This window comes from Mauremys mutica, chromosome 19 (genome assembly GCF_020497125.1).
Source record: "Mauremys mutica isolate MM-2020 ecotype Southern chromosome 19, ASM2049712v1, whole genome shotgun sequence".
Taxonomy (NCBI): Eukaryota; Metazoa; Chordata; order Testudines; family Geoemydidae; genus Mauremys; species Mauremys mutica.
This window is the reverse complement of record NC_059090.1, coordinates 2117143-2142118: the sequence shown is the minus strand read 5'-3', so window position 1 is coordinate 2142118 and position 24976 is coordinate 2117143. Positions and strand designations below refer to the sequence as shown.

Here is a 24976-nt window from a genome sequence, read left to right as displayed (position 1 = left end):
GGTATGTGTATATATGACACCATCTTATATTGAAGCATTTTTGAAATACGGTGCTGTAGTTTGGCCCTTTTACTTTGGTGTTGCAGACAGCAACACACTCCTCTTAGGGCAATTACAGTTATTAACTGTATGATTATTAGTAGTAGGCTGAGTGTTTTGAAATACTGGGATAGGCATTGGTATAGCATGTCCCACAGTGCTGTGTATATGAGAAGTAAAACAAATCTGTAGTAGTGACGTTACAACTGAGGCCTTTGTATATCAATGAGTTAGTACAGAGTACAGAGTACTAACTAAAACACGATCATCATCGGACACCAACCCACAGCTCCACAGCAAACTTCCTTTCCACTCCACCCTACCCAACTCCTCCCAATGTGAATTCCAGATGCAGAATTTCCCAGACACAAACCAACATCCCAAACTTTATTCTCTCCAGGGAATGTGGCACAGTGTGGCTGAAGTGGGAGTCTGGGTTGTGTGACAGCAACTGCATGAGAGCAAGAGAAGATAGTAGGTGAAAAATCCTAAGGCGAGTGGCACTGCAAAGCGGGTTGGCCGTGGAAGGGGGAATGGGCATTGTTGGGAAGGGTGACAGTGCTGAATCCACGGACATTTCTGTAACCGAACTGGAGCAGGGCCAGGGGAATGGGCTGTGGGGGGGTCATGCCCCTAAGCCTTTGAGAAGTTCCCTTTGTTTTGTGTATTGGTGGGCCACTGTCCTTGTCCTTTGGGCTCAGCCAGTGTGGCTACTGGGAGAGTCTGGCAGAAGCAGTAACGGAGACAAGAGCCCGTTCTCTGCCATTCCCACTCAAGCGAGCCGACCCCCGAGCTTGGCTGCGTTTGGAGAAGGTCCTGGGTGTGGAACAGGACCCACCCCTCCAGTACCAGGCCAGGGCGTGAGGGAACAGGCCACTGCTTCCTGGCACAGCTGGGGGGGTCACATCCAGAACGCGTGGCTGGGTTTGGGGTGCTAGGCACAGCTGGGGAGGGTCACATCCAGAATGTGTGGCTGGGTTTGGGGTGCTAGGCACAGCTGGGGGTCATATCCAGAACACATGGCCAGGTTTGCAGTGCTAGGCACAGGTGGGGGGTCACATCCAGAACGCGTGGCCGGGTTTGCGGTGCTAGGCACAGCACGGGGGTCACATCCAGAACGCGTGGCCGGGTTTGGGGTGCCAGGCACAGCTGGGGGGGGTCACATCCAGAACGAGTGGATGGGTTTGGGGTGCCAGGGACAGCTGGGGGGGGGTCACATCCGGAACGCGTGGCCGGGTTTGGGGTGCCAGGCACAGCTGGGGGGGGTCACATCCAAAACGAGTGGGCGGGTTTGGGGTGCCAGGGACAGCTGGGGGGTCACATCCAGAACGCGTGGCCGGGTTTTGGGTGCTAGACACAGCTGGGGGGGGTCACATACAGAACGCGTGGCCTGGTTTGGGGTGCCAGGCACAGCTGGGGGTCACATCCAGAACGAGTGGGCGGGTTTGGGGTGCCAGGGACAGCTGGGGGGTCACATCCAGAACGCGTGGCCGGGTTTTGGGTGCTAGGCACAGCTGGGGGTCACATCCAGAACGCGTGGCCGGGTTTGGGGTGCTAGGCACAGCTGGGGGGGGTCACATCCAAAACGAGTGGCCGGGTTTGGGGTGCCAGGCACGGCTGGGGGGGGTCACATCCAGAACGAGTGGCCGGGTTTGGGGTGCCAGGCACAGCTGGGGGGGGGTCACATCCAGAACGCGTGGCCGGGTTTGGGGTGCCAGGCACAGCTGGGGGTCACATCCAGAACGCGTGGCTGGGTTTGGGGTGCTAGGCACAGCTGGGGGGTCACATCCAGAACGCGTGGCCGGGTTTGGGGTGCCAGGCACAGCTGGGGGGTCACATCCAGAACGCGTGGCCGGGTTTGGGGTGCCAGGCACAGCTGGGGGTCACATCCAGAACGCGTGGCCGGGTTTTGGGTGCTAGACACAGCTGGGGGTCACATACAGAACGCGTGGCTGGGTTTGGGGTGCCAGGCACGGCTGGGGGGGGTCACATACAGAACGCGTGGTTGGGTTTGGGGTGCCAGGCACAGCTGGGGGTCACATCCAGAATGCGTGGCCAGGTTTGCAGTGCTAGGCACAGGTGGGGGGGTCACATGCACAACACATGGCCAGGTTTGGGGTGCCAGGCACAGCTGGGGGTCACATCCAGAACGCGTGGCCGGGTTTTGGGTGCTAGACACAGCTGGGGGTCACATACAGAACGCGTGGCCGGGTTTGGGGTGCCAGGCACGGCTGGGGGAGGTCACATACAGAACGCGTGGCTGGTTTTGGGGTGCCAGGCACGGCTGGGGGGGGTCACATACAGAATGCGTGGCTGTGTTTGGGGTGCCAGGCACAGCTGGGGGAGGTCACATACAGAACGTGTGGCTGGTTTTGGGGTGCCAGGCACAGCTGGGGGGGTCACATACAGAACGCGTGGCTGGGTTTGGGGTGCCAGGCACAGCTGGGGGTCACATCCAGAACGCGTGGCCGGGTTTGGGGTGCCAGGCACAGCTGGGGGGTCACATCCAGAACGCGTGGCCGGGTTTTGGGTGCTAGACACAGCTGGGGGTCACATCCAGAACGCGTGGCCGGGTTTGGGGTGCCAGGCACGGCTGGGGGGGGTCACATACAGAACGCGTGGCTGGGTTTGGGGTGCCAGGCACAGCTGGGGGTCACATCCAGAACGCGTGGCCGGGTTTGGGGTGCCAGGCACAGCTGGGGGGTCACATCCGGAACGCGTGGCTGGGTTTGGGGTGCCAGGCACAGCTGGGGGGTCACATCCGGAACGCGTGGCCGGGTTTGGGGTGCCAGGCACAGCTGGGGGGTCACATCCAGAACGCGTGGCCGGGTTTGGGGTGCCAGGCACAGCTGGGGGGGGGTCACATCCAAAACGAGTGGGCGGGTTTGGGGTGCCAGGCACAGCTGGGGGGGGTCACATCCAAAATGAGTGGGCGGGTTTGGGGTGCCAGGGACAGCTGGGGGGTCACATCCAGAACGCGTGGCCGGGTTTGGGGTGCCAGGCACAGCTGGGGGGTCACATCCAGAACATGTGGCCGGGTTTGGGGTGCCAGGCACAGCTGGGAGGTCACATCCAGAACACGTGGCCGGGTTTGGGGTGCCAGGCACAGCTGGGGGGTCACATCCAGAACACGTGGCCGGGTTTGGGGTGCCAGGCACAGCTGGGGGGTGGGGTCACATCCAAAACGAGTGGGCGGGTTTGGGGTGCCAGGGACAGCTGGGGGGGTCACATCCAGAACGCGTGGCTGGGTTTGGGGTGCTAGGCACAGCTGGGGGGTCACATCCAGAACGCGTGGCCTGGTTTGGGGTGCCAGGCACAGCTGGGGGGTCACATGCAGAACACGTGGCCTGGTTTGGGGTGCCAGGCACAGCTGGGGGGTCACATGCAGAACACGTGGCCGGGTTTGGGGTGCTAGGCACAGCTGGGGGGTCACATCCAGAACGCGTGGCCAGGTTTGGGGTGCCAGGCACAGCTGCGGGGTCACATCCAGAACGCGTGGCCGGGTTTGGGGTGCCAGGCTCAGCTGGGGGGCACAGCTGGGGGGTCACATCCAGAACGCGTGGCCGGGTTTGGGGTGCCAGGCACAGCTGGGGGGTCACATCCAGAACGCGTGGCCGGGTTTGGGGTGCCAGGCACAGCTGGGGGGTCACATCCAGAACGCGTGGCCGGGTTTGGGGTGCCAGGCACAGCTGGGGGGGGTCACATCCAGAACGCGTGGCCGGGTTTGGGGTGCCAGGCACAGCTGGGGGGGTCACATCCAGAACGCGTGGCCGGGTTTGGGGTGCCAGGCACAGCTGGGGGGGGTCACATCCAGAACGCGTGGCCGGGTTTGGGGTGCCAGGCTCAGCTGGGGGGGCACAGCTGGGGGGTCACATCCAGAACGCGTGGCCGGGTTTGGGGTGCCAGGCTCAGCTGGGGGGTCACATCCAGAACGCGTGGCCGGGTTTGGGGTGCCAGGCTCAGCTGGGGGGGCACAGCTGGGGGGTCACATCCAGAACGCGTGGCCGGGTTTGGGGTGCCAGGCTGCGCTTCCCAGGCTACCCCGGGCGTGTGCACTGGGGGCCCGGCTCGGCTCAGCTCAGCCCAGGCTGCCCCGCGGGCCCGGCGCGCTCTGCTCCCCCCGCGCTCAGGCCGCTGCCGCCAGCAACACCTGCCGGCCGGCGGGGACCGCGCCGCGCCCGCTGCCCAGCGCCCCCTCCGCCGGGCCATGGTACGGCCCGCTCGGTCCCGCTGCCGCCGCCGGCCCTGCTCGCTCCGCCGCCGGGCAGGACGCGGCTCCCGCCCCGCCCCAGCGGCTCCGGCCTCAGGTAGGCGCGGCCCCCCCGGGGCGGGCTGGGGGAGCGGGGCCGGGCGGTGCCCGGGCTCCCCGGGCTGGAGCAGGTGGTTCATGGCCCGGCCCGCGCCCCGCTGCCGTAGGGCTGCGGCGGGCCTGGCAGCCGGACCGTGCGCTCAGCTCCGCCGCCGGGGCCTGGCCCGAGCTGCCCGCCGCGCTCCCTGGTACCGGACACGGCCCCGCTCCTCGGCCGCCGGCAACTCCCCGGCGCTGCGGGGCCCCTGAGGGGGCAGTGCCGCCTCCTCCTCCCCCAGGCCGCGCCCCTGCCCCTACCCGCGCCAGGCATCCCTGAGCGGGGGAGCAGCCAGAGAACATCCTGCCTGCGCCTGCCGCCTCCCCGACAAGCATCATGTCTCTTCAGAATCCACTCAGTGGCCCAGGTGGGTTTATGTCTGATGGGACCAAAGGCCCCAGGCTAGGATGGAGGGATTCACAGATCTATCCATTCCCCGGCAAGCCAGGACCACTGTGATCTCCTTGTCTGGACAGGCCAGAGACGGGCCTGGACAGAATTCCTAGTGTATACTTTTTAGGGAAAAAAAAATCCCATCTTGATTTAAAAATTGACCCTTGTTAAGTTGTTCCAATGGTTGATTCCTCTCACTGTTAAACATTTATGCCAGATTTTCAGTCTGAATTTGCCTAACTTCCAGCCATTGGACCATGTAGATGATGTGGAAAAAGCGCAAGTATTCAGTGCTTTTTTTGCCTTGGTCTTCACAAACAAGGTCAGCTCCCAGGCTGCTGCACTGGGCAGCGCCGCATGGGGAGGGTGACCAGACAGCAAGTGTAAAAAATCAAGATATGGGGTGGGGGGTAATAGACGCCTATATAAGACAAAGCCCCAAATATCGGGACTGTCCCTATAAAATCGGGACATCTGGTCAGCCTAAGTTTGGAGAGGAAGTGAGCAACACTCAGCGCTGAAAGAACAGGTTAAGGGCTATTTAGAAAAGCTGGACATGCACAAGTCCGTCAGGCTAGATGCAATGCTTCTGAGGGCGTTGGCTGATATGATTGCAGAGCCATTGGCCATTATCTTTGAAAACTTGTGATGATCAGGGTTGGTCCCAGATGACTGGAATAAGGCTACTGTAGCGCCCATCTTTAAAAAAGGGAAGGAGAATCCAGGGAGCTATAGACCGGTCAGCCTCACCTCAGTCCCCAGAAAAATCATGGAGCAGGTCCTCCAGGAATCCATTTTGAAGCACTTGGAGGAGAGGAAAGAGATCAGGAACAGTCAACATGGTTTCACCAAGGGCAAGTCATGCCTGAGCAACCTGATTGCCTTCTGTGATGAGATAACTGGCTCTGTGGATGAGGGGAAAGCAGTGAACGTGTTATTCCTTGACTTTAGCAAAGCTTTTGATACGGTCTCCCACAGTATTCTTGCCGGTAAGTTAAAGAAGTATGGGCTGGATGAATGGACTATAAGGTGGATAGAAAGCTGGCTAGATCGTTGGGCTCAACAGGTAGTGATCAATGGCTCCATGTCTAGTTGGCAGCCGGTATCAAGCAGAGTGTCCCGAGGGTCGGTCCTGGGGCCGGTTTTGTTCAATATCTTCATTAATGATCTGGAGGATGGTGTGGATTGCACTCTCAGCAAATTTGCAGATGACACTAAACTGGGGGGAGAGGCAGATATGCTGGAGGGTAGGGACAGGACCCAGAGTGGCCTAGACAAATTAGAGAATTGGGCCAAAAGAAATCTGATGAGGTTTACCAAGGACAAGTGCAGAGTACTTCACTTAGGACGGAAGAATCCCATGCACTGCTACAGACTAGGGACCAACTGGCTAAGCGATGGTTCTGCAGAAAAGGACATGGGGATTACAGTGGATGAGAAGCTGGATAACCGCATATTGGGCTGCATTAGTAGAAGCGTTGCCAGCAGATCAAGGGAAGTGATCATTCCCCTTTATTTGGCACTGGTGAGGCCACAGCTGGAGTATTGTTTTGGGCACCTCCCACTACAGAAAAAGGATGTGGAGAAATTGGAGAGAGTCCAGTGGAGGGTAATGAAAATGATTAGGGGGCTGGGGCACATGACTTTTGAGGAGAGACTGAGGGAACTGGGCTTATTTAGTCTGCAGAAGGGAACAGTGAGGGGGGATTTGATAGCAGCCTTCAATTCCTGAAGGGGGGTTCCAAAGAGGATGGAGCTCGACTGTTCTCAGTGGTGGCAGATGACAGAACAGGGAGCAATGGTCTCAAGTTGCAGTGGGGGAGGTTTAGGTTGGATATTAGGAAACACTGTTTCACTAGGAGGGTGGTGAAGCACTGGAATGGGTTACCTAGGGAGGTGGTGGAATCTCCTTCCTTAGAGGTTTTTAAGGCCCAGCTTGACAAAGCCCTGGCTGGGATGATTTAGTTGGGGTTGGTCCTGCTTTGAGCAGGGGGTTGGACCAGATGACCTCCTGAGGTCTCTTCCAACCCTCATCTTCCCTGATTCTATATTCGACCTGTCTCTACTAAACTGGAGAGCCCAGTGTCAAATATTTGTTCCCCTTGTAGGTATTTATAGACTGTGATTAAGTTGCCCCTTAGCATTCTGTTTGTTAAGCTAAATCAATTGAGCTCCTTTAGCCCATCAATATAAAGCAGGCGTTTTAATCCTTTAATCATTCTGGTGGCTCTTATCTGAACCCTCTTCAGTTTGTCAACATTCTCCTGGGATCAGATTGGGACCTGCACAGAAGCAGATGTTCTTGCTGCAGATGTTCAGCCCTATTTCAGCCACTGGTGAATGCCATTGCCATTAGTGGCCATTCAGCTAATGTGCTCTTGGGTGGGGCGGGGGGCAGGCAGGTATAGCACGTGTGAAACTAACCGGGAAAGGGGGTTGTGTAACTTCCTTAGAAGTTGTTTTGTCTGAGTAAATGTTACATCAGCTCCAATTTCGCCCATAAATGATACCGCAGTTCCATTTGTTTAGTGATTTTATTTTGGGGTTTCCTTCCATTGCATCAGACAGCAAACAGTCTCCAGCAGAAATTCAGCTAAGTTGCTCAAGAAATCCAGCCAGACACAAACCAGAGTTGAGCTGTAGACGGCTACCTGAAAATTAACAAACTGTGAGGTGACAGTGTAAGCTGGAGACTCCAAGCAGTAGCTGGGGGAGGGTGCAGAATCTGCAGTGTGCCAAACACTCTCCCCCAGCTACTGCTTGGAGTCAGAAATATTAGTAAGTGTTACATGACTGTGAATGGGATGTTGTGAAGGCCGAAAGTATAACTGGGTTCAAAAAAGAAATAGGTAAGTTAATGGTAGATGGGTCCATCAATGGCTATTAGCCAGAATGGTCAGAGATGCAACCTCATGCTCCGAGCGTCTCTAAATCTCCCATCTGCCAGAAGCTGGGGCTAGATGGCAGGGGATAAATCACTCAAAATTGCCCCATTCTGTTCATTCCATCTGAAGCATCTTGCACTGGCCCCTTGTCAGCGTCAGTACACTGCGCTGGCTGTTGCACTGGTCTGACCCAGCATGCCCGTTCGTGTGTTCTTACATACAAGATTGATTCAACGTTTAGAAAACCTGTCGCACAATAAAGAAATTCAATGCATTTAGTGTTTCCGTGGGAACGTTAAGATGGGACTGGATAACAGGGTATAAGTACCTACATGGGGAGAACATTTCTGATAAGAGATGACTCTTTAGTCTGGAAGACAAAGGCAGAATGAGATCCAGTGCTTGGAAGTTGAAGTGGACAAATTCAAAGTAAAACTGAGGGGCACATTTTTAACAGCGAGGAGAATTAACCATTGGAACAGCTTACCAAGGGATGTGGTGGAGTCGCTGTGTTTTAGAGCCTTTGAATCAAAATTGGATGTCTTTCTAAAGCAGTGGTCTCCAGCCTTTTTACGCACATGATCACTCTTTGAATTTAAGTGCAATCCAGGATCTGCCCTGCCCCTTCCCTGAAGCCCCGACTCACTCACTCCATCCCCCCTTCCCTCCGTTGCTCGCTCTCCCCCACTCTCACTCACTCTCACCGGGCAGGGGGTTGGGGTTCGGGAGGGGGTGCAGACTCTGGGCTGGGGCTGAGGGCTTTGGAGTGTGGGAGGGGGCTTCAGGTTGAGCCTGGGGCAGGGGGTTGGGGTGCAGGAGAGGCTGAGGGGTGCAAGCTCTGGGAGGGAGTTCGGGGGGGGCTCCAGGCTGGGGCAGACGGGGGTATGGGGTATAGAGTGTGTATGGGGTGCTGGCTCCGGGAGGGGACTCAGGGCTGGGATTGGGGTGCGAGCTCCTGCCAGGCAGCAGTTTCCTGAGGTGGCTCCCGGTTGGCAGTGCAGTGGGGCTAAGGGAGGCTCTCTGCCTGCCCCAGCCCCACGCCACTCCCGGAAACGGCCAGCATGCCCCCGCAGCCCAGGAGGGGGCGGCGGGCAGGGGTCTCCGTGTGCTGCTCCTGCCTTTGAGCACCGCCCCTGCAGCTCCCATTGGCCGCAGTTCCCCGTTTCCGGCTGCCCTGCTGCACCACCGGACTTTCAGCGGCCAGAAATCGCGATCGACTGGGAGAGTCTCCAGGATCGAGCAGTCGATTGTGATCAACTGGTTGGTGACCACTGTTCTAAAGGATATGCTGTAGCTCAGACAGAAATTATAGGCTTGATGCAGGAATCACAAGGTCTCTTCCCTGGGTTACGCAGGATGTCTGCTCAGAGCTGATCATAATGCCCCATTTTAAAATGTAGCCCTAACTATGCAGTGGCTCTGCGGTGTCCCCATAATTATCTATTATACTTGGCAGTGTGGTGTGGGCTGGTGGTGGTTCCACCATCAAGGGACTAGACATAGAGCTCCTAGCCTGACTTCTTTAAGGCCCTTTCCTCAGGGCTTGTTTATTGGTCACCAAACTGACACAAAAAGCAAATCAACTGAAACACGGGGAATCATTTCCCAAGGCTTCCTGCGCTTTAGCTAGTCAGGAGGGGAGAAAGCACAGCTTACCCCTTAGATGCAGCTATGTGACAGGAGGCTTAAAAATGAAGTGGAAAGGAGATCACATTCTGTATTAAATTCTGTAGCTATTTAGAGTCAATTTCCATAGCACTGTATTAGTTTTATCCATATTAAATTATATGGGATTTTTCCGTGATGGTAACTCAGTGAAAAAAGGTCAAACCTTGGCTGGGACAGAATGGATGAATGGAAGGAGAATGTGTTTATTGAACTTTGCTAAGGACAGCAAAATACCAGACACCTTTCCTGTCCCACACTGGAATCTGCTGAGGACATACTTATCTTCTGGTGAGAAATGCCAAGACCCATAGCTGTCCTTAGAAAGGCTTCCTCAGCCATCACAGCATCCACTAACACCTTACTGGGGCATTGGGGTCAGCTGATTCAGAAGGAAGAGCTTCTTCTAGTGAATCACCAGCACCACTGCCTGTAACACCTGGATTTTCCTAGGAACTCTCTCATCCATGAGAAATCTCACTAAACTCCAGAGAGGTGTGCAATGTGATATAATAGAAACACTTATTTTCCCTTATTGACATCTCTAGCATGACTCACTCTGCTGGCTGATTTCAGAGAGAAAGAAAATATTCTTCTGGGCTGTAGGTTAGACTGCTGGAAGCAAAGCTGCCCTTCCCTTGACAAGCAAGTTGTGCTGTTACCCTGATTCTCTCTCATATCCCTCTGGGATCACTTTCTTCCCTTCCAGGTGGAGCCAGGAGTGCTACCTTTGGGACATGCCTCGGAGGAGTATGAAAACTTTCCTCCAAAAAGTGTGGTAGCAGACCCAGAGAGCAGTCAGCAAACGCAGCAATTGGTGAGTTGCCATCCCTTTCCACAGGCTCAGAAGGTGACTCCATCTATGGGCCTTTCTCCCTCAGAGTGAAAGTCAGGCTTTCTTGGGATGAAATGCTACAACTGTTTCAGTTTTTACATCTCTGATTTCATATGTGGGATTTGGGATAAAGTCTCCCAGGTGCTTGCTGGTCTCAGAGTGAGGTGTGGGGAACTGGCCTGTGCCAAGAACCAGCTGCAAAACAGGTAGTCAAGGTGTGACAGGTTTCCCGGGCTGCAGCCTGGAACTGGGGTATCGCTGAGCCCTCTGTCCCACCAGTCTGGGCTCCTTCTCACTCTGTGATGCTGTGACAAACTACAAACCTCTGGCAGGTACTGCACTTACACAGACATCCACAGTGTAAGTTTATTACCCAGTCTGCCACTTCTACAAAGGAAAGTGGACGTGCACCAGCCCTTGCACCCTGAGCAGATTTCCCAAGCACTTCAGCCAAAACGCACTGTTAGGTCAAATGTAAAACAGATTTATTAACTACAGAAAGAGAGATTTTAAGTGATTATAAGTAATAAGCGTACAGATCAAGTTGGTTACCTAAGAAATAAGACACATAGCTGAGTTAACACATTCTTTGCAGCTCAGGCTGACCCTTCTGCATAACACTAGCCTGTAGCTCTGTGTTTTGCACAACAGAGCATACAAAGTTCCCCACTTGTGCTGGATGTCATGCCATGTACTGCTTGTCATCAGCATGATGCACGTGGGAAGAGAGCTGTGTCCAGAACTGAAAAGGTGGGAGGAGGAAAGGGGCCTGTAAAAATAGCTGGTTGGCTTATTGAGTTTTGTTTGGGCATTTCTTGTTGTCTTCTTAAGAACTGTCATTAACTTTTTTCAAATAATTTTCACAAAGAGATTTTCATGTGGAAGAGAAAAAGCTTGTGTGGTGTTAGTTCGGGGAAGCTATTTTGAATTTCATATGCACCATGAGACATCTGGGATGCTGGTCTCTGTGTGGTCCAGTGTTTCTTCATGGCTTTCTTTGCTTTTCTTGTGTAGGAATTTGAGCTCAGGAAAAAACGTAAAAAATGTGAAAACCTTGAACATGAAGTGAGGAAAAAGCACAAAAGATGCAAAGAATTGGTAAGCATTGTCTCTCTCTCTACAGCTGTGAGTTTGATGTTAGATGAATGGTTAGATTGCTGCATTCTTATATGGGATTTTTTCCTCGTTTAGCTAAAGTAATTTCTTTTCCAGCTCTCATTTCTCATCTCAACAAAACCACAAGTTCTGGGTTCCAACCCTTAGAGTCTAAAAATTAGTTCATGTAGTGTTTCAGCTGGTTGCAGGCCAAATGTGTAGATTCTTCTGCATTAAATTAATATTAATGTATGTAGTCGGGAAAAATAATTCCCTCCACTTGAAGGACTGTTGGGTGAAATTCCCCGTGTTATGTGGGGGGTCAGGTTAGAAGATATTAAAGGTCCCTTCCAGCCTTAAAAATCAGCTGGAAGGAAAAATGTAATCAGAAAAATTTGAATGATGATTTGACTTGTTTAAGAATTGTTTAAGAATTCTTTAAGAGAAGCCTAAAAAGCCAGAGTCAAGGAAGAAGGCCATATTGGTTAAAAACATGACCTGGTTTGAGCATTGGCCTCCTAACCCCAGGGTTTTGAGTTCAATCCTTGAGGGGACCATTTAGGGAACTGGGGTAAAAATCTATTTGGGGATTGGTCCTGCTTTGAGCAGGGGGTTGGACTAGGTGACCTCCTGAGGTCCTTTCCAACCCTAGTATTCTCTGATTCTATGATAAAGGCTGGTGCAACTACGTTGCCCCCATGATGAGTCTAGGTAAAATATAACACCACTTGCATTGAAGTTGAGGCCTTCTCTTTTGATACCTGAATATTCATATGCCACAAACCATCTTGTGAGAACCAGATACCCACCTAGGGGAAAAGAGCTAACCTGTTCAGTATATTGTCCATTGAGCCTCCATTTATGCAACCCCAGTCTCTGGTGAAAGACACTTGTGTTAGTTCTGGAGTCATTTATTGAAAGGCCTCCCTGGTGAGAGTGCCAACCACACCCTAATTTGAGTTACAAATACGTGCCTCCTAAGGGGAGAAAATTGTACACAGGTTTTGTTGATCTAAAATCGGCCTTTGAATCGATTGTTAGGGACCATCAGTGAGGCAAATTGGAGATTGCTGGAATAGACCCTTAATTACGGCTTCTTTTAAGAGCTCTTCACAGACAAACCGTGAGTAAACCTGGATGGGGGCTGACTGACTCCATCCCAGTTAGAAAGGAGGCTTGATGGGGGTGTCTGGTAGCCCCTTTTCTTTTTATCTGTTATGATGTGGTTTTAGCATTAAAAGGGGATCAGTATTTTCCCTCTAGAATCAGGAATCACCCTGTGTTTGTCATATGATATGCAGATGATATGGGACTATGGTCACAAATATCTTTAGCACTGAAGTGTTTATTACATGCATTTGGTATCTTTTTTGATGAGATTACTATTTTGGTTGATCAAGGTAAAAGAGTTGATGTTATGTACTTAGGGCTTGTCTTCATGTACAGCACTACAGCGGCACAGCTACACTGGTACAGTTGCACCTCTGTAGTGTTTTAGTGAAGATGCTACTACGCCGACTGGAAAGCGTCTCACATTGGTGTAATTAATCCACCTCAGCGAGAGGCAGTAGTCATGTTGATGTCCCACCGACATAGCGCTGTCTACATGGGGGGGTTAGGTCAGTATAACTACATTGCTCAGTGGTGTGGATTTTTTCACACCCGTAAATGATGTAGTTATACCAGTATAGGTCTGTTGTGTAGACCTGGCCGTAGACATCTGTAAGGCATTTGTCTTGGAACCACGTACCATTTTGATTAAAAAAATTAGAAAAATATAAAGTTAACAGGCTGTTTGCAGTGTTGTTGTAGCCGTGTGTGTCGCAGGATATTAGAGACAAGGTGGGTGAGGGAATGTCTTTTATTGGACCAACTTCTATTGGTGAAAGCGACAAGCTTTCGAGCTACACAGAGCTCTTACTCAGGTCTGGGGAGGGTACTTGGAGCATCACAGCTAAAGGCAAGGTGGAACAGATTGTGTAGCATAAGTAGTTAACACCTATTCTATGAGACCATTCATGGTGAAATGGCCCGTTCACATCTCTCCAGTCGTAGGACAAAACAGGGGGTTTAGTGGGTTGTAGGTTGTTGTAATATGCCATAAAATTCAGTATCTTTATTGAGTCTGTGATTTTTAGTGTCTAGTAAAGTTATGAATTTAAGCTCCCAAGATCTTTTGAAGGTGTTGTTCATTTTTCCTTTGAGGATGAGGACTGAGAGGTCAGATATAGAGTGATGGTTTTGTGAAGTGTTCACCCACAGGTGACGGTGTTTTTTCTTTTATCATTTTTCTGTGTGAATTCATTCAAAAGCATGGTGATTGTGGGTTTCACCCACAGAGCTGTTGTTGGGACATTTAGTGCACTGGATGAAATACACCCTGTATTGTGATAGATGTGTGTAGGACCCATGGAATGAAAGGTGTGTTGTGGGGGGTGTTGATTATTGTAGCAGTGGAGATATGTCTGCAGGTTTCGCATCTGTTGTTTTGGCAGGGTCTGGTGCTGCTTTGAGTTGGTGGGTCCTGGTTTGCTAAACAATCTGTTCCACCTTGTATTTAGTTGTGACACTCGCGGGACCTTTCCCAGACCTGTGGAAGGGCTCTGTGTAGCTCGAAAGCTTGTCTCTCTCACCAACAGAAGTTGGCCCATTAAAAGATATTCCCTCACCCACGTTGTCTCTATAAAATTAACATGGCACACATTAAATGAATTAAAAGCTGGTTAACTGATCGGTCCCAACATGTAATTGTAAATGGGGAATCATCGTGGAATGGGTGTGTTTTTAATGCGGTCCCGCAGGGATTGGTTCGTGGTCCTGTGCTGTTTAACATTTTTATCAATGACCTGGAAGAAAACGTAAAATCAACCCCCTGCTCTGGGCTGCTGCGCTGTCCCCGGCTCTGCCTTACTCTGCCCTGGCAGCCCCAGCTCGCGCAGAGCATGGGCCCTGAGCTCTTGGCTCCATCATCGACTTGCCCACCCTGACAATCTGGCTGACTTGGAGTGCTGGCCTCTCCCCATTGGCTCTGGGGACCTGTCAGTCCCAGGATCCTGATTCCTCTTCAGCCCTTCCCCTTTCTCTTGGTATTGCGAGGGGGCCAACCAAAAAGCCACTACGTTTCAGTAAGGTGCCAACTGCCCCCTTACACATCTCCCGGCAGAGTTTTGCTATTGCACTGCTAATGGTGTGATCGATGGCAATGTGAAGAAAAGTGCCCTCTAGGAACAGGGATGCAGGAGCCACTGTTACCCTCATGGGGTCTAATTTGATCATGTCTTGACCACATATTGATTTACACATTTAGGGCCAGATTCTGGTCCCCTGACTCATGTTGGGTAGCACCAAGTCACTGAAGTCAGCAGGGCTGCTTGTGGGATACGATGCTGTTCATTCCGTGTGCGGCAGAGTGTCAGAACCTGACCCCCCAGTGATTATGATAGGACTGGCTGACCCTAGAATATTTGGCGACTGCAGAGGAATTGGATTGAAAGTCTCTCTGCAGAGGGGATTTGTGCCAAGTGGGTGTCCAGGAAATATTTGATGGTCACTAACCGCCTGTTTCCCTTCTCTGGAGTTTTTGACATCTACCACAATGTGTGTTTGTGTGGGGGAGGGAATGAAATTTGGTAAAGTTCCTCCATTACTATAGAGACCACTCACCATTCTGTGGTGATCTCCCGGCCCGGGGAAAATCTGTCTCCCCATATCACCACTCACAATTATGTGAGCTGCATCTCCTAGGTCTGCAACAGTAGGCATCAAGGCACAGAACTATAACCTGCAATCGGCCAGGTGCAGCTCAGCCTCCTAGTCCCCTCTTGCCTGGGGAAAGCAGTTAATCAGAGAACCTTGGTGTAGTAACAGGCTCATTCTCTCTGGTCAGGAAATCCAGCTGCAGGTGGTGCAGGGTGAAAATGCACGACTGGCTCAGGAGAACACTCAACTGAATGGGAAGGCTGAATGGGCGCAACAGGTAACCAGGGATACTCTTGTTCCCTCAGTGGAGCATTAGCTTTTATTTTATGTTTATGTCAACATTGCAGAACTCCTCTACCAAGCAGAGCTTATCACAGGACTAAGACAAAGCAGTGGCCCAGATTCAAATGGTAGTTATCAATGGCTGGCTGAGAAACTGGGAGGGTGTATCTAGTGGGGTCCTGTAGGTGCCAGTTCCCTGGGTCTGGTACTGTGTAATATTTTCATTAATGACTTGAATAATGGAGTGGAGAGTGTGCATATAAAATTTGCAGGTGACACCAGGCTGGAAGGGGTTGCTAGCACTTTGGAGGACAGGATAAGAGTTCTAAGTAACCTTGGGAAATTGGAGAATTGGTCTGAATTCAACAAGATCAAATTCAATAAACAAGTGCAAAGTGCTACACTTAGGAAGGAAAAAATCAAATGCACAACTACAAAAAGAGGAATAACTGGTTAGGTGATAGTACTGCAGAAAGGATCTGGGGGTTATAGCCTCGGGCGGAAGAGGCAGGGTAGGGGGCTGGCCTCCCTGAACAGGGGGTGCACGCACTGCCCATGGCCTCAGCTGGAGTGCTGGGTCCTGGTCTGGGCACCACACTTTGGAGAGAGCCCAGAGCAGAGCAACACAAATGTTAAAGGGTTTAGAAACCCTGACCTGAGGAAAGGTTAAAACCAAAACAACTGGGCCTGGTTAGTCTTGAGAAAAGAAGACAGAGGTGGGGACCTGATAACAGTCGTCAAATACGTTAAGGGCTGTTCTAAAGAGGACAGCGATCAATTGTCTTCCATATCTACTGAAGATAGCATGAGAAGTCATGGGCTTAATCTACAGCAAGGGAGATTTAGGTTCGATAATAGGAAAAACGTTCTAACTGTAAGGGGAGTTAAGCTCTGCAACAGGCTTCCAAGGGCGGTTGTGGAATCCCCGTCATTGGAAGTTTTTAAGGCCAGGTTGGACAAACACCTGTCAGCGATGGTCTAGGTTTACTTGGTCCTGCCACAGCGCAGGGGCCTAGACTCGATGATCTCTTGAGGTCCCTTTTTATGATTCTGTGATTCCCCATGGTGATTTCTGCTGTTGTAGTGCTTGATGAGGGGCCTTGTACAGGGTTGGTGGAGTCCACCATGGGATGGTTACAGTGGAGGAAAGTGGCCATAAACTTTTCTCCATAGCTGGGGCATAAGTGGGGGGGGGGCAGTGCTGCCCCCCAAATGGGTAGAGCTGGCTGAGGGCAGGTTGTACCCCAGGGAGCAGGGAAGAGACCCAAGTGCAATTTACAGCTGCCTTTGCCTGATGGAAACCCTGAAGCAGGACAGGAGGCAGCAACACCAGCTGCATTCCTGGTGTGAATCCCCCTAAGGGTGCAGGGTGGGGTAATTATGGTGCCAACTTTGGAGACTGGCTTTTTAGGACGTGACTGCGCTCTCTGGCATTACCCCCAGTAAATAACTGCACAGTGGTCATAACAAACAGGAAAATCAAAATCATACAGATGCACAGAGCAGCAAGGAAAAAAGAAAGAAAATAATTCATCATATTGGCTGCAGGCATTAAGGTAACCATAAGGCACACACTAACGAGTAAAGGAAAGATTTTAAATGTGCATCAGTGGGTGGGAATTGATAAAGGATTTGTACAGGGGGCAGATCCCTCAAAGATCTGTTTTCTTAATTCAGCTCCTTCTCTCGGCATAAGTGAGGCAAAAAGCCAAACTTTGCACTGAGTTTCACTTTGAAGACTGGTCATTTTCCCCATGGTTAGGACTTCCTAGATCGTCACAAGCCATCTGCCAGAAAGGGAGCATTAGCCTTACACTGGTGATCTTAGTTGCTCATAGTTCATTCTGATTAAATGTAAAGACTAATCATCAGCACTGTATATGGTGAATGTAGGGGAGAACAATGCATCAGGTTACAGTTCCGTTCAACCCGAAGCACAAATCTCTGGGTTTATTCTTGTGTCCAGGTTGTACAGCAGGCTCTCCACAGTCTCTCCAGCATAAATCATGATCAGAAAGCCCCACATATGGGACAGGAGATGACTTCAGTAGCAAGTGAAGGCTGTGTGACTAACCATTAGTCATAACTAAGAAAGATACAAATATATGAATATTTTCGTAATATTACGTTTGACCACAAATGGGAGGAGAGGTGGGTTCACGTGACTGCCAATGGGATGGGAGGAGATGTGGTGGTCCCGTGGTTGCCAACGGGAGAGTAAAGGACATAGGTTCATGTCCCTGCCAGTGGAAGGTGTGTCTAAGTCTAAGATGTGGTTCAAGCTGTGAAAAATGATCGCCCTCTATTATTTATACAAAGTGTGCCTGAGACTGTGTGTACTAATACACTATCCTCTCTCCACAGGTGGAATCTGAAAATGCTGACCTGAAGTTACAGGTTGTTTTAGTTACTAAGGAACGGGATTCTGCTCTTCAGAAGAGCCAAGGACTCCAAACCAAGCTGGAGAATCTAGAGCACGTGCTGAAGGTTAGTCGGATCCAGAGCCTTTGAAAAGGCTGTTGAAATGCTAAACACTGTTTTGATTGGTTTGCTCAGGAAAGGACATGAAGTTCCCCCTCTCTTACAGCATTTGGTCTATCTAAGCTAGTGATCTAGTTAATTTAATGCTAGTTCAAGAGGGTCTGTTAGAGCAATGTCTAAGGTCTGCCATAAACAGCAAGAAGAGAGACTTATGAATGTGTCTCCTTGGCTGTGGGTAATATGGGAGAGAAGTGATTGCTATAATTTCCTATTGCAGTTGGAGATTTACGATGCACCATGATTCCCTGGTGCTCCTTGGTCACCACAGACAATAGACTGTCAGGCTGGGAGCCCACCTGGGCTGCGATATGGTGGAAGGCAGCCAAGTTGGAGGGGTGGCGGTTGATTTCCTGCAGTATGTTCGCATGATTTGTTTGGGTCACCTATGTATAGTTTCGCTGTTGGTGGCTTTCCCTACTTAGGGAGTTTCTCAAACTGGGCTCCTCTGGCTTCTACAAGAAGGTTCTCATTTCAGATATCTGCTTTTTGACAAGTCCCTTGTCTGTCGAGAGTGACTCTAAATTATGCTGGCTGCTGTGGTCCCACAGGGACTGCTTTGCTGGCTGAGGACTGGCCAGAGTGCTGTGTGTGATGGCCCTGCCCTCTTAGCATACCTGGCATACCACTCCTCTTACATGTGCTCTGCGTCTGAGGGGGAAGCTGGTGGTTAAAGCTACATGAGGCTGCTATGAATCCTATTTATATTGCTGGAGTGGCTTGGAGAGCACTTTGGGAGGCCAAGGATCTGGCCATTATGTGCTGGAACTCCGCCCCCTGAACGTAACCTCCCCCTTTTTTAATTAGTCTGTGAAAAACACACGATCTGTTAATTGCCATCAGGAAAGCATGGAGGATGAGGCCCTCAGTAGAGCTCCGAGAGGCAACGCTTCGACAATGCCTCCCCTAAATTGTGTGTGACTTCTTCTCCAGCATATGAGAGATGTGGCTGAGCGAAGGCAGCAGCTGGAGGCTGAACACGAGGAAGCCCAGCTAGCACTGCAGGAGAAACAAGAGGAAGTCAGATGGTTGCAGCAGGTATGCAGCGAGTGCGAGACAATGAGAAAATGGACACTTTAACTCTGTTAATCCCCCCTGGAAAGAGATGGAACTCCTGCAGTGTCTCTCTAGCCTCTGTTTGTCAGAGGGTGGAGCTGGATGGCAGGAGAGAGATCACTTGATCATTACCTGTTAGGTTCACTCCCTCTGGGGCACCTGGCATTGGCCACAGTTGGTAGACAGGATACTGGGCTAGATGGACCTTTGGTCTGACCCAGTACAGCTGTTCTTATGTTCCTTGGTGGGACTGTGCAGGGAGGAGGTATGTGTGAGTTTACCAGATAAACTAATCCAGGGAAGCGTGTCTGTGCCAGGGGCAACTCTGATACCTGGGCACTACAAGGGGCTGTTCTCATGCATGACAGTTCTAATCTGCAAAGGCTCTTTGTCAATAGATCAAGGATGTCTCTGGTCCTGTTGTTCTGTTCAGGCTTTTAAATCTATCTTGCTGCCTATTGAGATGCTGACAGCAGAAGTGAGCTTTCTGAGGGGTGTTTGATGAGTAACTTCTTGTCTCTTGTTTGACTTCAGGCCCAGGCAGAGGCAAAAAGGGAACATGAAGGAGCAGTACAGCTACTAGAGGTAAGATGGAAAGGCAAAATCAGGCAGATGTTTGCAAACTTGGTCTCTAATAGCTTTAACACTTCGTTTCTCTTTGGGCTGATGTTCCTGGGTCAGAATGTTCCCTAGCAAACACTGCAAGTGGTAGACCTGTCTCACTGCAGTGTGGCGCACACTTATCTGTCAGTCAGGCTGAGTAGTCATTAGGGCCAGAATTTTCAAGAGCTTGACACCTGGCATGCTGATCCTCTTGGAAAATCTGCCCTAAGACTGTTTACTCAGTTCAGGTTTTCAGACAATGACCATCACTGTGGGGTCTGTACATCTTCCAGCAGTGCATTAAGCAACATAACTGTCATGTCTGCACCCTTCTCCATGACTTTGCATATAGGTTTTTGGTTGGTTGGCTTTTATGTTATGTGGTCTGTGCTGTTATTACAGGAGATACAGCAAAGATGCGGCTTAGCTCTTGGAATGGAAAGTGATGAGGTTTGAGGTAGTTCTTTCATCTGGCAGGAACGAATGCCACAGTCCCCCAAAGTGCCAGTCCCCCACCAGTGCTCTGCCCCCTGCAGAAACAAGCTTTATCATTGTGGTAGCCAGCTCCATTAGGCCGGTGGAGAGAAGTGATGACCATAATTTTGATCCTACGCATGAGGTGATCTCTTAGATAACCTGGGCCCAGACTATTTAGAGGCATGATGACAAAGGACCAACAGTTTCAACTTGATGTGATGATTTAGGGGAATCCAGTGTAGTGAGTGAGGGTCAGGTTTGATGGCCAGGGCGTGAGCTGCTGCACTCTCCATCAGTAGTAATTTTCTCAGTGCTGAAGCTTCCAAGCCCAAGTAAGCTGCTTTCTTACAGTGCAGTTGGAGGGTAATGAAGATATGTGCTGTAGAAGCCCGTTTCCAGTGATGGAACACAATCAGAAATGGCAAAATGCATTTCTTATGACCTCGGCTCTGTGAGAGCTTGGTGTCAATGAGGAGTCTATAAGAAACTGTGAAGTCAGCTGAGCAGGTATAGGTATGTGTCTTCGACTGGTGGAGGCTGCGCCATGGCTGCACCCTTCACAGAGTTCTCCTCTGCCAACCAGGAGCTTTAACTAACCCTTTTTCATCTCGGTTCTGGGACATCTAGGTTAGCTTGGTGACATTGGCACTGTTGTTTGTTGTAAAGGGTAGACAGCTAGATCTATGTCTCAGCTGCATCTCGTTGACATTTGACCTTGTGATGTCTCACCAGTTCAGCAGGCTGCAGCATTTTGAGTTGAATAGATCATTGTGGAGCTCCCCAAGCAAGAAGCCTGTGGGTGAAGGTGCAGGTTCACATAATGACCCTTGGGCATGTTCCTCCAGGAAGTGGTCAGACTATTCTAGTTCTTTCATTGGCCCCTGCCACCTTGCTTAGATGGGACAGCAATATCTTGTGGCTGACTGTGTTGAATGCTGCAGAGTCCAGAGGTTTGAGAATGGACATCAGTGTTCCATTGACACAAGAGACTGACCACTAATGGTCTCTCTGTTTCCTTACCATTTGCTGACCTGAATCTGCATTGTGGCATGTCTAGGATATGGCTTCTGCTAGAGGAGTTTGAAGCTGGCATTTAGCTAGCTTCTTAACAAGCTTGTTCAGGGAAGAAAGGTTTAATATTTGCAATAGTTAGCTAGCTACATTACCTCCAAGGTGCCGTTCTTCAGTTTGGGTTAGACTGTTGCATGTTTGAAGGAAGAAGGGGAGATTCATTCTTTGCCTAAAATGTTGGTTATGCCTGTCAGGAGGCTCCAACAGTTGGTGATCTTTTGTCATAGAATCATAGAAGATTAGGGTTGGAAGAGATCCTAGGAGGCCACCCAGTCCAACCCCCTGCTCAAAGCAGGACCAACCTCAACTAAATCATCCCAGCCAGGGCTTTGTCAAGCCAGATCTTAAAAACCTCTAAGGATGGAAATTTCACCACCTCCCTAGGTAACTCATTCCAGTGCTTCATGGAATCATAGAACATCAGGGCTGGAAGGGACTTCAGGAGGTCATCCAGTCTAACCCCCTGCTCAAAGAAGGACCAACCCCAACTAAATCATCCCAGCCAGGACTTTGTCAAGGAAGGAGATTCGACCACAGTCCCTTGGTAACCCATTCCAGTGTTTCACCACCCTCCTAGTGAATTTTTTTTCCTAATGTCCAACCTAAACCTCCCCAACTGCAACTTGAGACCATTACTCCTCGTTCTGTCCACTGGTACCACTGAGAACAGTCTAGATCCATCCTCTTTGGAACCCCCTTTCAGGTAGTTGAAAGCAGCTATCAAATCCCCCCTCATTCTTCTCTTCTGCAGACTAAATAATCCAAGTTCCCTCAACCTCTCCTCATAAATCATGTGCTCCAGCCCCCTAATCACTTTTGTTGCCCTTTGCTGGACTCTTTCCAATTTTTCCACATCCTTCTTGTAGTGTGGGGCCCAAAACTGGACACAGTACTCCAGATGAGGCCTCACAAATGCCGAATAGAGGGGAATGATCACGTCCCTGGATCTGCTGGCAATGCTCCTACTTATACAGTCCAAAACGCTGTTCGTCTTCTTGGCACACTGTTGACTCATCCAGCTTCTCATCCACTGTAACCCCGAGTTCCTTTTCTGCAGAACTGCTCAGCCCCTATTCTGTAGCAATGCCCTAAGTGCAGGACTCTGCACTTGTCCTTGTTGAACCTCATCAGATATCTTTTGGCCCAATCCTCTAATTTGTCTAGGTCCCTCTGTATCCTATCCCTACCCTCCAGCGTATCTACCACTCCTCCCCATTTAATGTCATCTGCCGTCTTGCTGAGGGTTCAGTCCATGCCATGCTCCAGATCGTTAATGAAGATATAGAAGAAAACCTTGGGGCACTCCGTCTGTCTGCCAGCCAACTAGACATGGAGCCATTGATCACTACCCATTGAGCCTGATGATCTAGCCAGCTTTCTATCCACCTTGTAGTCCATTCATCCAACCCATACTACTTTAACTTGCTGGCAAGAATACTGTGGGAGACCGTATCAAAAGCTTTGCTAAAGTTAAGGAATAACACATCCACTGCTTTCCCCTCATCCACAGAGCCAGTTATCTCATCATAGAAGACAATTAGGTTAATCAGGCATGACTTGCTCTTGGTGAATCCATGCTTACTGTTCCTGATCACTTTCCTCTCCTCTAAGTGCTTCAGAATTGATTCCTTGATGACCTGCTCCATGATTTTTCCAGAGACTGAGATGAGGCTGATTGGCCTGTAGTTCCCTGGATCTTTCACCTTCCCTTTTTTAAAGATGGGCACTAAATTAGCCTTTTTCCAGTCTTCCAGGATCTCCCCCGATCGCCATGAGTTTTCAAATATAATGGCCAATGGTAATAATTGGAGATATAACAATCTCCTAGAACTGGAAGGGACCTTGAAGGGTCATCAAGTCCAGCCCCCTGCTTTCACTAGCAGGATCAATTTTTGCCCCAGATCCCTAAGTGGCCCCCTCAAGGATTGAACTCACAACCCTGGGTTTAGCAGGCCAATGCTCAAACCACTGAACTATCCCTCCCCCCCCCATTGGCTCTGCAATCACATCCGCCAATTCCTTTAGCACCAGAAGAAGCAGAGATTCCAGAGAAGGAAACAGTCCACTTCTCAACCCTCTGCCTTGCAACCATCCTCCTCCAAGCAGCAATATTGATGGGCTGGTCGAGGGCTTGAATTACCATCGTCATCCTCTTCAGCTGCACCGATTCACCAGCTTTCCTCCCTTTGGTGACCATCTTCAGCACTTCAGGCAGACTTGGGAGTTGATCACTGCGGACAAGTGGGTTTTGGTGATCATCTTCACAGGATACACTACCCACTTTACTACATTTCCATCAAACCTCCCTTCACTGTCCCTCTTCAGGGACCCCTCTCACAAGAGCTTGCTTCTTCAAGAAAGAGACACTTTTGTTACACTTGGGAGCTATAGAACCAGTCCCCATGCAGCACAGAAGGATGGGAGTTTATTATAGGTACTTCCTGGTACCAGCACCTGTGTGAAGGCACAACAATTCAAAATGGTAACACTTGCAGTGGTAATTCTGTCACTAGAGCAAGGGGATTGGTTCTCTGCGCCTTGACCTTCAAGATGCGTATTTCCATATTGCTATCCACCCATCCCACAAACAATTCCTATGTTTCACTATCGGCCAGAATCACCTTCAATACCAAGTGCGCCCCTTTGGTCAGATATGCCTATCTTCATTTCCTACCACTGCCCAGGGCAAACACATAAAGATCATGATGGACAATACATCATGCATGTTTTACAGCAGTCGCCAAGGACGGGCAAGATCCCCCTCCTTCTGCGCCAAGGCTGTCAAACTTTGGATTTGGTGACAACCAGATTGTTGTCACAGCACCCTGTCTCCCAGAGGTTCAGAATGTGACTGCAGATGCATTCAGCAGGCATATCTTCAAAGACCATGAGTGGGAAATAGACCCCAGTAAATTACACCATATGTTCTGTCAATGGGGACACCCCTCCAGTAGACTCCTTTGTCAACAAGAAATGTACCCACTTCTGCTTGAGGGACAGACTGACTCTCCAGGCCTTGTGGGATACTTTTCACATTCAGTGGTCATCAGCTCTCCTGTGCGCATTCCCACTGACTCCCCTAATAGCCAAAGCTATGCTCAAAATAAAAATAAAGCCAGAGTCATCCTAATAGTTCCGACCTGGCCCAGGCAAACATGGTTTCCTTACCATTTTGCTCTCCGATCATTCTCCCTGCTGCTCCTCATCTCTTGTCCCAGGAAGGCAGGCAGATTCTTCACCCCAGTCTCGCAGTGCTATGTCTCTGTGCATGGTTGGTCGATGGCTAAGAGGACTAGAGGCAACCTGCTCAGACAACGTAAAAAGAATACTGACACATAGCAGCATGTACTCTGAGAAATGGACAAGGTTTGCCAGTTGTTGTGACCTCAGGCATGCTTCACTGGTGACCTCATTGCTTCCGGATATACTGGACTACCTTCTAACTCTAAAAATCTTGGGACTGTTGATGAACTGCATAAGAGTCCACCTGGCAGCAGTCACAGCTTTCCACCCCCCAAGCGAGGATTATTCTGTCTTTGCCACCCACAGCAAAATTCCTCAAAGGATTGGAAACCTGTATCCACCAGTCCAACATCTTACTCCAGTATGGGACCTCAATCTGGTCCTTAAATGCCTCACAAGGCCACGATTTGAACCCATGGCTGCCAACTCACTGCTCCATTTGACAATGAAAATGGCATTCCTGATAGCCATCACGTCAGCATGATGGGCAGGGCTGGCTCCAGGGGTTTTGCTACCCCAAGCAGCGCAAAAAAAAAAGAAGCCGCGATCGCGATCTGCGGCAATTCGGTGGGAGGTCCTTCGCGCCCACCGGGAGTGAGGGACCCTCCGCCGAATTGCCGCCGAATACCTGGACCTGCCGCCCCTCTCTGGAGTGGCCGTCCCAAGCATCTGCTTGCTAAGCTGGTGCCTGGAGCCGGCCCTGATGATGGGTTGGAGAAATGGGGGCCCTGCTGGCATGCCCCTCTTTC

The 24976-nt window shown here is 50.6% G+C and overlaps 1 protein-coding gene across 13 annotated transcripts in view; it reads left to right on the top strand.

Moving 5' to 3' along the window:
- TSPOAP1 (TSPO associated protein 1) overlaps positions 1-24976 on the top strand; it is a 167168-nt gene that overhangs the window by 55183 nt on the left and 87009 nt on the right. For all 13 annotated transcript variants that reach the window (XM_044993489.1, XM_044993485.1, XM_044993486.1 and 10 more), the window contains exons 6-11: positions 10038-10145; positions 11178-11261; positions 15145-15234; positions 17604-17726; positions 18711-18815; positions 19368-19418. In XM_044993489.1, the coding sequence (XP_044849424.1) occupies positions 10038-10145; positions 11178-11261; positions 15145-15234; positions 17604-17726; positions 18711-18815; positions 19368-19418 (561 nt within the window). The remainder of the gene's footprint in view (positions 1-10037; positions 10146-11177; positions 11262-15144; positions 15235-17603; positions 17727-18710; positions 18816-19367; positions 19419-24976) is intronic.